This window comes from Scyliorhinus torazame, chromosome 6 (assembly GCF_047496885.1).
Source record: "Scyliorhinus torazame isolate Kashiwa2021f chromosome 6, sScyTor2.1, whole genome shotgun sequence".
Classification (NCBI taxonomy): Eukaryota; Metazoa; Chordata; class Chondrichthyes; order Carcharhiniformes; family Scyliorhinidae; genus Scyliorhinus; species Scyliorhinus torazame.
Genome location: NC_092712.1, coordinates 96,383,280 through 96,395,750, shown reverse-complemented (window position 1 = coordinate 96,395,750; position 12,471 = coordinate 96,383,280). Strand labels below are relative to the sequence as shown.

The following is a 12,471-nucleotide window of genomic DNA, read 5'->3' as shown; positions in this document are numbered from 1 at the left end:
TGATGATGTTTTGCATGGGTCAATGCCAAAAGGCCGAGAGTACAGCCAGCCGAGGTGCACTTACTGTGCTTTCACTTCTGTGTTTTGCCTCCTCATAGGCTAATGGTTTTGTTTGTTTTTGCCCATTTTATTTATTCTCTATATGGCCATCAAGGGAGATTAGACTGGCAGCTGATGTTACTAGATACATTTATTACTTGCAGCTGTTTCTAGTTTTTTTTAAGAAAGATAGTTTCTTTTTCTTTTGTACATCTGCCTTGAAAGAGAAAGTGTGTTATTTCTTGCAGGTTCATCACCGAGTGCTAAACAGTTTAGGCCTCTGAAAAACCTAATAGAAAGTTAAAAATGAACAGGAACCCCAGACAGGCCAGATTAATACTCAAATGTCTGAAACCCCTATCTGATCTACCCAAGAGGATGAGACTTGTTCTGAACTTTTGGCAATGACATTTTTGACAACAGGAGTGCAGATTCTGGGCTTTATAGCAGCAAGATACCATGTACAGCACCTGTTTATCTGTATCATGATAACAATTTCATGTGCATGCTTAGTAAGTGATTTCCTCAGAAGCTATTATGCTAGACTATTAACCAACATTGTGTGAATGCTGTACAATGCACTTCACATGAATTAAATGAAACGAGAAACTTATTAACACTGAAATTAAATCGTATTCGGTAGTGAAGAATTCAGATTTAAAATACCATAGTAATAGCCTCCTTCTATATAAAGGAGAGCAAGTGATATTTGCATTTTAAAAATGCATGTTTCAGTTTTCTAAAAGGAGAAAACTAGAAACAATTGTAATATTTTCTGAATGTCCCTTAATCATTTACCTGCAGACCAATAAATGCTAAACATCGAACAGCAATTATTACTGGAGTAACAATTACTGTTTCACGTAGAGCATCTATTGGTGAATAATTCAAAATGATGTGCTTTCTACAGAACCGATTTATCCTGACAAGTGCTCCTGGCATGAAATACAACTCTACTGTATTTTTAAATAACATTTGTACATAAATGTCAAACTTGTGGGCGGCAGGGTGGCGCAGTGGTTAGCACTACTGCCTCGCGGCGCAGTGGACCCGGGTTCAATCCCAGCTCCGGGTTACTGTCCATGTGAAGTGTGCACATTCACCCAGAGTCTGCGTGGGTCTCACCCCCACAACCCAAAGATGTGCAGGGTAGGTGGATTGGTCACTTAAATTGCCCCTTAATTTGATTTTTTTTTATAAATGTCAAACTTAAGCAAATACGCTTTATCAAAAAAGCCATGTTGACAAAACCGAAGAAGATTCAGTTCAAAACAATACATTTCAAAATGCTTCCAGGGAAACAATACAAAGTGTCCAATTGGTCAAAAGGAATTGAATGCAATTGTGGCATTAAAGCAGCAGTTTCAAAGTGGAACTTCCAAAGTGCAAAACATAAAATTCTTTATCACCCCTCCCTTACACTGTCCTTATGATGTTCATATTTTTCGTTATACTTCTCCCATTTACAGGTGTTTTGATTCTGTCAATCATGGTTTCAAGCTATGCAATGCACATGAACATTTGCCACACTCAGGATTAATGTATTTTATATAAATTGGGTCCAAATCTGATCCAAAATATTTACCAAAATTTTGCAAAGCATCTTTAATGCTCTCTAGATATTTCAGATGTATGGCACAAATCAGAATCTGATTTATTTTTACTGCCTATGTGATGATTTACTGTGATTCAAATTCTGCATTCTTTAAACTCAGGGGTGTTGTCTTGAAGATATGAAAAGGGTGTGTGCTAGTAGCTTAATCCAAGTCCTACTGCCAAACAAAATAAAAGGTATCTCAGGTGGGGGGTATGGTGTTCAGGTCCACACATTTATTTATACTCTTATCAAACCAAGACACACCAACAAAAGCAGCGACCCTTTTCTTCCAGCTCTTTTAAACGCTGAATGAACCAAAGGAAGAAGTACAGCTACATATTTTATGTACCATTTTGCTCTAGTCAGGATCACAAATGGTAGCAAGTCATGTGCCACTGCCCAAAATATATTTCTTCAAAATCTAGCTGATGGAAATGCTGCAAATTTTTGAAAATGACAGCATGGTAAACGAGCATTTATCTGACTAGCCAATGAAAACAGTTGCCAAATAGAGATAAGTCTTTACCACGTTGAAGCCTTCCATTAAATAACACATTCAAACCCACTAAGCAATGTAAAATTCACCAGAATAACAAAGTTTGATTAAAATACATCAATGAACACTTGAAAATGCCACTAATAAAAATATTATTCAAAAGAAATACATCAATGAAATGATTAACTGCATCCAATCAGGAATTGAATTTGCAGTGAAGTACTCTGGAGTTTGTTTCAAGTTTGAAAGGACAATTCATACATTCATACTAGTATACAGGATATCAGAATATTATAAGATGCATAGTTAGGTTAAAATGTCTAACAGTATTCACCAGGTGCCACAACTAATTACAAATTCATTTTGAAGTAAAATGAAAATGTTCTATTCCCTACCGCTTCTTAACTTAAAACTTTTAAGATCTAAATTGGGTTCAACTTTTAGGTTTGCATCGGGATTCAGTCTTAATATTGGCTATATTTGTACACTATCTTTAGCATACAACTTCTGCAAAATTAAAAATGGTGCGTGAATACTTATCTACAGCACATTCCATGTTCACTATGCCTTGGTATGCAATAAAAGTAGCCTCATTAAAAAGTATTGCATTTTTAATACATTTATTTTTGTTACTTACCTTTCTTGGCCCTCTTGACCTGCCTTCTAGCCAGTCAGCTACCTGCTCCTCAATCTCCTCAATAGTTGAAGCTTCTTCATGTAATGGTACATAAGCAATACTTCCAGAGGTAGGGGCTGTGTAGACTGGAAACTCAGATTTTGGCTTCTTTACTTTAGGTCTTTTTTCTTCTGTAAGGTACAAAATGTCTTTTCAGCTTAAACTGTTGAAAGATCAATAAAAAAGCTTTTTGCGTTTTTTAAATTGACAGATCTGTTAACACCTGCAATGCACATCTAAACGGGGTGAAATAATACTATCAGGTAATTATGTTACCTTCAGCGATTCATAAATGTAAATTAGAAATAAAAGACAACATCAATTATTTCAAATGCTATAATGATATTGAGCAAGCTGTGAACTGCAGTAAAGGAAAGCGGCTTTTCTTGTTTTTAAATTTGCTCACAACAAAGAAATGGAAAACTGCCAACAAATCTGAGAAAGGTGCAGACATAACATCATAGCTCACTCTGTCTGTGCAAAGATGCACCCAGTAGGGTAATATTTAGCTTCAGCAGATTATCTATTCACACCTCATGTCTTCTGCTGCAACACATTGCTTTAATGAGACCCCATGTTGCATTCTCTCAATTTGCAAATTGCATCGAATTCCCCACTACCATACCACTTCTGTCCCTAGAGGACACTGCACAATCTCCGTTGTAAAGCAGATAGACATGCAGGCAGATCAGCAATTAGGTCATGAAAAACAGCCAGAATAAAACAGTTCCATGCCAATCTGCATGATTTGCATTTACCCTCTCAAAAAGATGTTAATGTTATCATTAACTGTGCTTCCAAACTATGATTTACCATATTAAGAACACAACCAACTGCTATGAGATACACAGCAACATTCTCCTCTGTAGTTTTGGACACCATGGATATACTCGCAAATTTGTTTTGTCGCAAGAGTGTATTTTGTTGGGACAATCAGCATTAAAGCGATCATACTTTTTATTCTCGAGACACGACCGCTTAGTTACTGTTTACTGTGGAAATGCTGGTAATCCAAACAGTTCATGAAATTCTACTGTTCAGATGAATACATTCAGAAGGCTGATCCCATTTCCAATGCTGTACAGTACATTAACTAATAGCAATTCAGCATAGGAACTGATGTACACTGAAGTTATTTCAAAAACAAAGCACATTGACAAGTACACCCATTTCGGATAAATGGTTGCTGACTGCATTTCTTCTCACAATAGCATTCACAAAGTGATGCTACTTAAAATAAAATGACTTTTAACATATTGGTTAACCTGGAAAATAGAAATACTCTGGTCCCATTTTACAGACTCAGAAAAACATTTTAACATTTTCTTATATTCACAGGTTGACATTATTCAGATTCCAATATGCTCAAACCTTTAAGGCTAAGATTTCCAAACATGAATGAGAAGGTATGATTCTTGAAACCCAACACTGGATCATTCAAAAGGCTGTGGTGTTTCGCACAATTTTAATTTCTTAATTTGTTTCAGTATGAATTCTGAAGAAAGGAATGTTGAAAATGCTAAGCAGTCGTTGTTCTATTCAGCAAACCATATCAAGTTGGAGACAATTTTATACAAGTCTAAAGCTGAGCCTACTATAATATATGGCTTTATACAGTAAGCTTGATTCTCTCAGACACTGTAATGAGCCTAGTGAAATATTTTGCTAGTAATTCTTGATGACAATGAGTAATAGATGAATGTCATTACTCAGCCTATGGACTATGGTAAAATATGATTCCATTGAGAAGAAAGGTGAAGTAGTTTATGATAGCTGTTCATTATCTGTTAACTAGTCTCACTCCAGTGACAAAAACAGCACACCAGTCACACACCACAGATGTTTCTTACTCTGCACAGATTCAAGCTGGGTCTGAGTCTCGGCTTCTTCTTTTTCTTTCACTTTCATTTCTTTCCATTCCAGGTAAAAATCCTTAACACCCTACAACAAAACATGCACATTGTTAGAAACATGGAAATTAATTTAAAAACCAATTTGAATCAATGCACAATTATGAGATGCCATATTTTTAAAGATATAAATGTTCCAAACATAATCAATTACAGCATTTACATGCATCAAAACAAAATGAAAGGCAGTCTATGGTAGCTGATTAGGACCTCAAATTTTGTAATGACTTAATTATTAGCAAATGCTGAAGCTCTTGGCAGGTTTTGTTTTAAGAACAAAATGTACACCCTTCAGCTCCATAAACAATTTACTGTATTTACATAAAAACGTATGCACAATTCCCGCAAGAATTTTTCCATTCAATGTTATGATTACAAATTGAGGAATAGTTCAATTTTATTACTGTGAATAAAAATTGACATAAATAAAACATAACGGGAAAGTCAACATAGATGTAATTTTAGTGAATCAAGTCAAAACATTTCTCTGTGCAAACAGTGGAGTTCTGAAGCTGCACAAGTGCAATGCCACTATCGCCATGCTCCAATGGTGACTGCCCATTGCAAAATTAGTTGATTTTCAACTATGTGGTTTCCGCAAGCAGCAAACACTAGGCAAACCATTACTGTACTGGAGAATAAAAATTGGAAAGCTGTATAGCTGATTGGTATAGCTGATAGATCAACTATAATCTTAGTAGCAATAGTAGGTAAGAGGTAGATTTGCACAAACGTCTTATAAATTCAAATTTAAAATTAAGTGGCAAACAGATTATTAAAAAGGTTTAGAACAGCCAGCCAGAAACAGTACAGGTACCTCAAGGAACAAAAACAAATGAGCAAGTAACATCTTGGCTAAAGAGCATCTTTTCTCTAGGTTGCATGCAAGATGAAAAATATGCAGCATCACTGTTTGGGGATTAAAAGATAGATCGATAGGAAATTTAATGTGCAAGTCATTACAGTCGGTGTTGAGCATACATAACGTGACTAAAACATATTTAACCAGTATGCCTAACCTGATTCTGCTACTGGGCTGAGCCAAACAGATTTAACTCCATACTCATGTTGAACGGGGCAGCACGGTAGCATTGTGGATAGCACAATTGCTTCATAGCTCCAGGGTCCCAGGTTCGATTCCGGCTTGGGTCACTGTCTGTGCGGAGTCTGCACATCCTCCCAGTGTGTGCGTGGGTTTCCTCCGGGTGCTCCGGTTTCCTCCCACAGTCCAAAGATGTGCAGGTTAGGTGGATTGGCCATGATAAATTGCCCTTAGTGTCCAAAATTGCCCTTAGTGTTGGGTGGGGTTACTGGGTTATGGGGATAGGGTGGAGGTGTTGACCTTGGGTAGGGTGCTCTTTCCAAGAGCCGGTGCAGACTCGATGGGCTGAATGGCCTCCTTCTGCACTGTAAATTCTATGAAACCCAACCTGACTCTTATCTCGAAGAAATACCGGCACATCAACTACAAGATTGGTCATTAAGAGCACGCAGACAGCATGGAACAAGTTCCTACCAACACAATCAGCTGATATTAGAACAGCTGATCTTTCTGGTGGAACAATGCCTCTGCTAAAGCAGCTTGGTCATGCAACAGTTGCCTGAAAGGAATCTTCCAGGTCCGCCATAAAAAAAAGTCATGCAAAACAAATGACAGAAACTGCATACTGAAGAAAACAGGCAAGCACAAGTGAAATTTTAATGCAAAGGTTGGTTATTAGTCAGGTAGCATTCTCTTAACTTATTCCAGACTGCAAACTTATTCCAGAATGCAGAGTCAAGTACTACTCCTTATTATGAAAAGGAATTACAAATAACTCATTAAAAGCAAATCAGGTGTAAATATGAAGAATCAATGATATCTGGACTATTTTAGATGCTGTATCAAGTACGGGGTTTGAGAGATTGCAATTACCCATACACAGTCCGCTTCTGACAGGGACTGCATGCGTATTCAAATGACATCAGCGTTCAGAAAAGTGTGAAATGTGCAGTGACTGAATACATGGTCAGCAGGGGGCTGCATGGCTAGCACAGTGCACAGCTGGCCTGAACCTCTTAAAAGGGAGCGTACCCATCTGAAAGGTGAGCTGCACTCAAGCAACAGAAGCTGCTACAACTGTTGCTGGAGAACAGCAAATGAAGCATAAGGCAAGGGAGAGGGCTCCCAGGTTTTTGGATGTGGCGCTGGATGGAGGCGTAAGTGATGGCGGGGGGAAAGGAGATATGTCTGGTGTGATTTGCCAGCCTTGCCGCGCCCGAATTGGTGCTGCAACAAGGCTGTTGAATCTCGCAAGAGACCTCTCGCAAGATTTGCGACACTTGAGACGTCTCGTGAGAGGCATCTGAACCTCGAGAGACGTCGCGATCTGGATCTTGCCCTCACTAGGCAAGATCCAGAGATGCATATTTAAACAAGCCATTAGTCTCAATTAAATTCTCCCGCCACCCGGGAACTAATGACCTCCATAGCAAGGCTGGACCAGGCCCCGTTTGGTACTGGTCCACACATACGTGGTCCACACTTCTGGTGGCGACATGCAGGTGAAGGTCGCACATTTGGTGGCTCCTGCTAGAGTCTTTGGGCTGGATGCTCCGATTCTGGGGCTATGTCCCCAAGCCGGAGTGGGAACGGTGGCATTTTACGACAGAAACATTGGCGCAAAACGGCTGATTTTTTTTCCTGAGGGCTAGCAGGACGACAGCGTACAGCACCCAGTTCTAGCTGCCGATAAGCCCCGGAGAATTGACTAGTCCGTGGCCGCGCATGAACATGGCGGCGACCTGCAGCAGCCATGACGTGCTACATGGCGGCCACAGCCCACGGACCCAGCCTGCAAAATAGTGCCCCCATTTGGCCGGCTCGCATGCCCTGGACCACCCCTCCAGTGCCCCCAATAATGTCCCCCTGCCTGCAAATTGGCCCTCCCCTGACTGTGGTAGCGCTGGACTGAGTCCGCAACCACCTCGCTGAGCTCCAGACGGATGAGACCATGAGAGACCCACGCCTTCGGGAACTCGGCTGGTCAGGGGCGGAGCATTGGGGGTACGGCGTCAACATGTGGTATGGCGTACTCGGAACGGAGCATCACCAGCTCCAATTTGATCAGAAACTTGGATTCTCCGGCCGTTCATCAAACGCGATTTCACCATCGGCGACTGGAGAATCCAGCGGTTTGATTTTTGGATCATTTTGCCTGGTCTCAGGGGTACAAAGAACAATCCAGCACAGGAACAGGCCCTACAGCCTTCCAAGCCTGTACCGGTTATGATTCCAACCTTGGCCAAAACTCTCAGCTCTTCCTTGTGCCGTATCCCTCTATACCCATCCTATCCAAGTATTTGTCAAGATGGCTTTTGAATGCCGTTAATGTATCTGCTTCCACAACCTCCCCTGGCAATGCATTCCAGGCACTTACCACCCTGTATAAAAAAACCTGCCTCGCACATCTCCTCTAAACTTTGCATCACGGTGCTTAAACCTATGGCTCCTGGTTGCTGACCACTCCACCCTGGAAAAGAGTGCCTGCCCATCAACTCTATCCAAGCACCACACTTGTAGACCTCTATCAGGTCACCCCTCAACCTCTGTCGTTCTAATGAAAACAGTCCGAAACTATTCAGCCTCTCTGTGTAGCTAACACCCTCCAGACCAGGAAACATCCTCGTGAACTCAGCCCAACGCAGCTTGCCAGCCCCACATTGATTCTGTATACACCTCTCGCTGCCTCAGGAAGGCAGACAGCATTATCAGAGACCCCTCTTACCCAGGCATTGCCTTCTTCCAGACCCTTCCATCAGGCAGAAGGTACAGAAGTCTGAAGACTTGCACATCCAGACATAGGAACAGATTCTTCCCCACAGCTACAAGACTCCTCAACGACTCCCCCTCGGACTGATCTGTTCCCTGTAAGAACACTATTCATGACACCCTATGCTGCTCTTGCTCATGTTTGGCCCCTTGTTCCACACTGTAACCAGTCACTGTTTGTCGATGTACTGTGTACGTTTCCTCGGCCGCAGAAAAATACTTTTCACTGTACTTCGGTACATGTGACGATAAATCAAATCAAATCAAATCAAAACATTCTGGTAAACCTCCTCTGCACCCTCTCCAAAGCCTCCACATCCTTCTGGTAGTGTGGAGAACAGAATTGTGCGCAATATTCCAAGTGCGGCCTTCCCAAAGTTCTAGGACTTGGCAGTTTTTATACTCTGTGCCCTGTCCAAAGAAGGCAAGCATTCCGTATGCTTTCTTTTTTTTCAAAAAAATATTTTTTTCTCCTCCTTTTTCACATTTTTGCCCACATTTGCGCCCACCAACAATAAACAATAAGCAGTAACAAATATAATGTCAATCCCCATATCAACAACAATTCCATCCTCCCACCAACCCCTAAAAAACTGCCCGCATGTTAACATAAACAAATAATAAAAAGGAATCAGGAATCACCCATAGTCACCATTAACACATACAGTCCCCCTTCCCCCCCCAATCCTGTAGGGTGGAGAGGTTGCTCTCCATCCCAACAGGATCCGCCTTCAGGCGATCAAAGAGGCGAAGGCTACAACATCTGCCTCCGCACCAGTTTCCAACCCCAGCTGGTCCGATACCCCAAATATGGCCTCCTGAGGGACCGGGTCCAGTTTCACGTGCACCACTTTAGAGATTACCCTAAACATCTCCTTCCCGTAATCCTCCAGCTTTGGATAGGACCAAAACATATGAATGTGGTTTGTGGGGCACCTCCCGCAACGTTCACACGCATCTTCTACCCCCTCAAAGAGCCGGCTCACCCTCGTCCTTGTGAGGTGTGCTCTATACACCACCTTCAGCTGTGTCAGCTCCAACCTCGTGCACGAGGTGGAGGCGTTCACTCTCTGGAGCATCTCACACCAGAACCTCTCCTCCAACTCTTCCTCCCACTTTGCTTTGATCCCTTCCAGTGGTACCTTCTCCTCTTCCAAAATAGCCCCGTAAACCGTCGACACTAGCCCCTTCTCCAGTCTCCCCCTGTCGTCAGCACCTCCTCCAGCAATGTGCAGGCCGGCTCCACCGGGAGGCTCTGTATCTCCTCTCTGGCAAAATCGCGAACCTGCATGTATCTAAACATTTCTCCCTGCTCCAGCCCATACTTCGCTCCCAACTCCTTCAATCCTGCAAACCAACCCACAAGAAAAAAAATCTTTTAGTGTCTTAATCCCCTTTTCCTCACATCTCCGAAAATTTCCGTCCCACTTCCGTGCCTCAAATCTGTGGTTCCCCCGAATCCCTGGCTCAAATCTTTGGTTACCCCAAATTGGCATTTCCCTTGACCCTGCCCCCAACCCGAAGTGTTGGCGAAACTGCCTCCAAAATCTCAATGAAGCTATTATTACCAGTTTCCAGAAGTGTTGGCGAATCGGTTTCCAAATTCTCAATGAAGCTATCATTTTCCATATGCTTTCTTGACCACCGTGTTCACTTGTGTTGTCACTTTCAAAGATCTGTGGACCTGCACACCCAGATCTATCTAACTTTCTATATTCCTAAGAGTTTTGCCATTTGCGGTATATTTTCCTCGATGTTAGACCTACCAAAATGCATTACCTCACATTTATCCGGATTAAACTCCATTTGCCATTTCTCTGCTCAAGTCTCCAACCTATCTAGGTCCTGCTGTATCCTCTGACAATTCTCAACACTACCTACCACTCCACCAACCTTAATGTCATCCGCGAACTTACTAATCAGACCAGCTACATTCTCCTACAAATCGTTTATGTATACCAAAAACAACAGAGGCCCCAGCACAGATCCCTGTGGAACACCACTAGTCACAACCTTCCATTCAGAAAAACACTCTTCTACTGCTACACTTTGCCTTCTGTGACCGAGCCAGTTCTGTTTCCATCTTACCACCTCACCTCTGACCCGTGTGACTTCACCTTTTGTACCAGTCTGCCATGAGGCTCCTTGTCAAAGGCTTTATTGAAGTCCATGTAAAGAACATCCACCGCCCGCCCCTCATCAATCACCTTTGTCACCTCCACAAAAAACTCGATCAAGTTAGTGAGGCACAACCTCCACTTCACAAAACCATGCTGTCTATTGCTAACGAGTCCATTTGTTTCCAAATGGGTATAAAGCCTGTCCCTGAGAATTTTCTCCAATAATTTATCTACTACCGACATGAGGCTCATACCGGCCTATAGTTTCCAGGATTATCCCTGCTACCTTTCTTAAACAGCAGTGCAACATTAGCTATTCTCCAGTCCTCTGGGATCTCACCTGTAGCCAATGAGAATTCCAAGATGTCAGTCAAGGCCCCAGCAATTTCCTCCCTTGCTTCCCTCAGTATTCTGGGGTAAGTCTCATCCAGCTCAGGAGACTTATCTACCTTAATATCCTTTAAAAGGATACCTCCTCCTTGTCGATGTCAACATGACCCAGACTGTCCACACACCCTACCCAAGAACCATCTTCCACAAAGTCCTGTTCTTTGGTGAACACTGATGCAAATTACTCATTTAGTACCTCGCCCATTTCCTCTAGCTCAACACAGGTTCCCCCCACTGGCCTTAAGTGGTCCAATCCTTCCTCGGCCACCCTCTTGCTTTTTACAAAATAAAAAATAATTAAAAGCTTTGGGATTCACCTTAATCCTACTTGCCAAGGAATTTTCATGACCCTTCCTAGCCCTCCAAATTTCCCGCTTAAGTACCTTCCTACTTTCTTTAAAACCCTCAAGGGCTTCGACTGTTCCCACCCTTCTGGACCGTACAAAAGTCTCCTTTTTCATTTTGACGAGGTTCACAATATCCCTCATTATCCAGACGCTCCCTGAACTTCCCATATTTATCCTTCGTTCTCTCAGGAATGTGTCTTTCCTGACTCCTGATCAACCGTCGCTTGAAAGATTCTCACTCTCACATTTTCGATGTTGATTTACCCTCCAACAGCCGCACCCAATCCAAATTCTTCAATTCCTGTCTAATGCTACAGGAATTTGCCATTCCCCAGTTTAGCACCTTAACATTCCTATACAAGAGTACCCTAAAAAGTACGGAATTGTGGTCACTACTCCCCAAATGTTCCTACTGAAATCTCAACCACCTGTCCAGGCTCATTCCCCAATACCAGGTCCAGTACTGCCCCTTCCCTAGTTGGAATATCTACATATTGCATCAAGAAGCCTTCCTGGCTACACCTGACAGACTCTGCCCCATCCAAGCCTCTGGTACTAAGTGAGTCCCAGTCAATATAGGGGAAATTAAAATCCACAACCACAACAACCCTTGTTACTTTTGCACCTATCCAAAATCTCTCCACCTATCTGCTCCTCTATCTCTCCCTGCAGTTGGGGGGCCTGTAATCAAGCCCCAACATTGTGATTGCCTGCTGTTCCTGTTACTAAGTTCTACCCAGATTGCCTCATTGTATGAGCCCTCCAAGGTGTCCTCCCGCAATACGGTTACAATATTCTTCTTAACCAGTAATGCAACTCCCCCACCCCTTTTACATCCCCCTCTGTCTCTCCTGAAGCATCTATATCCTCCAACGTTCAGCTGCCAATCCAGCCCTTCTTTTGGGGACTTTTGGGATGAGCTGGTTTGGGAAGTCCTAAAGAATCAGTGGAATGTCGAAGTTCTAGAGGGAACGAAGGGGGCAAGCGAAAGTCTGCCTGCGAGTGCTGTTGTGAGTCCAAAAAGAGGAAAGATGGCAGGTACTGTTACATCAGGTGCGCCACTCCCATTACACTTGAGACTTTGA

General features: G+C 42.5%; 1 protein-coding gene across 1 annotated transcript in view; it reads right to left on the bottom strand.

The window, feature by feature from the left end:
- Positions 1-12,471, bottom strand: part of dnajc1 (DnaJ (Hsp40) homolog, subfamily C, member 1) — a 328,861-nt gene that overhangs the window by 106,131 nt on the left and 210,259 nt on the right. The window contains exons 7-8 of the mRNA XM_072508505.1: positions 4,659-4,749; positions 2,770-2,939 (exon numbers count right to left, since the gene is read on the bottom strand). Of these exons, the coding sequence (XP_072364606.1) occupies positions 2,770-2,939; positions 4,659-4,749 (261 nt within the window). The remainder of the gene's footprint in view (positions 1-2,769; positions 2,940-4,658; positions 4,750-12,471) is intronic.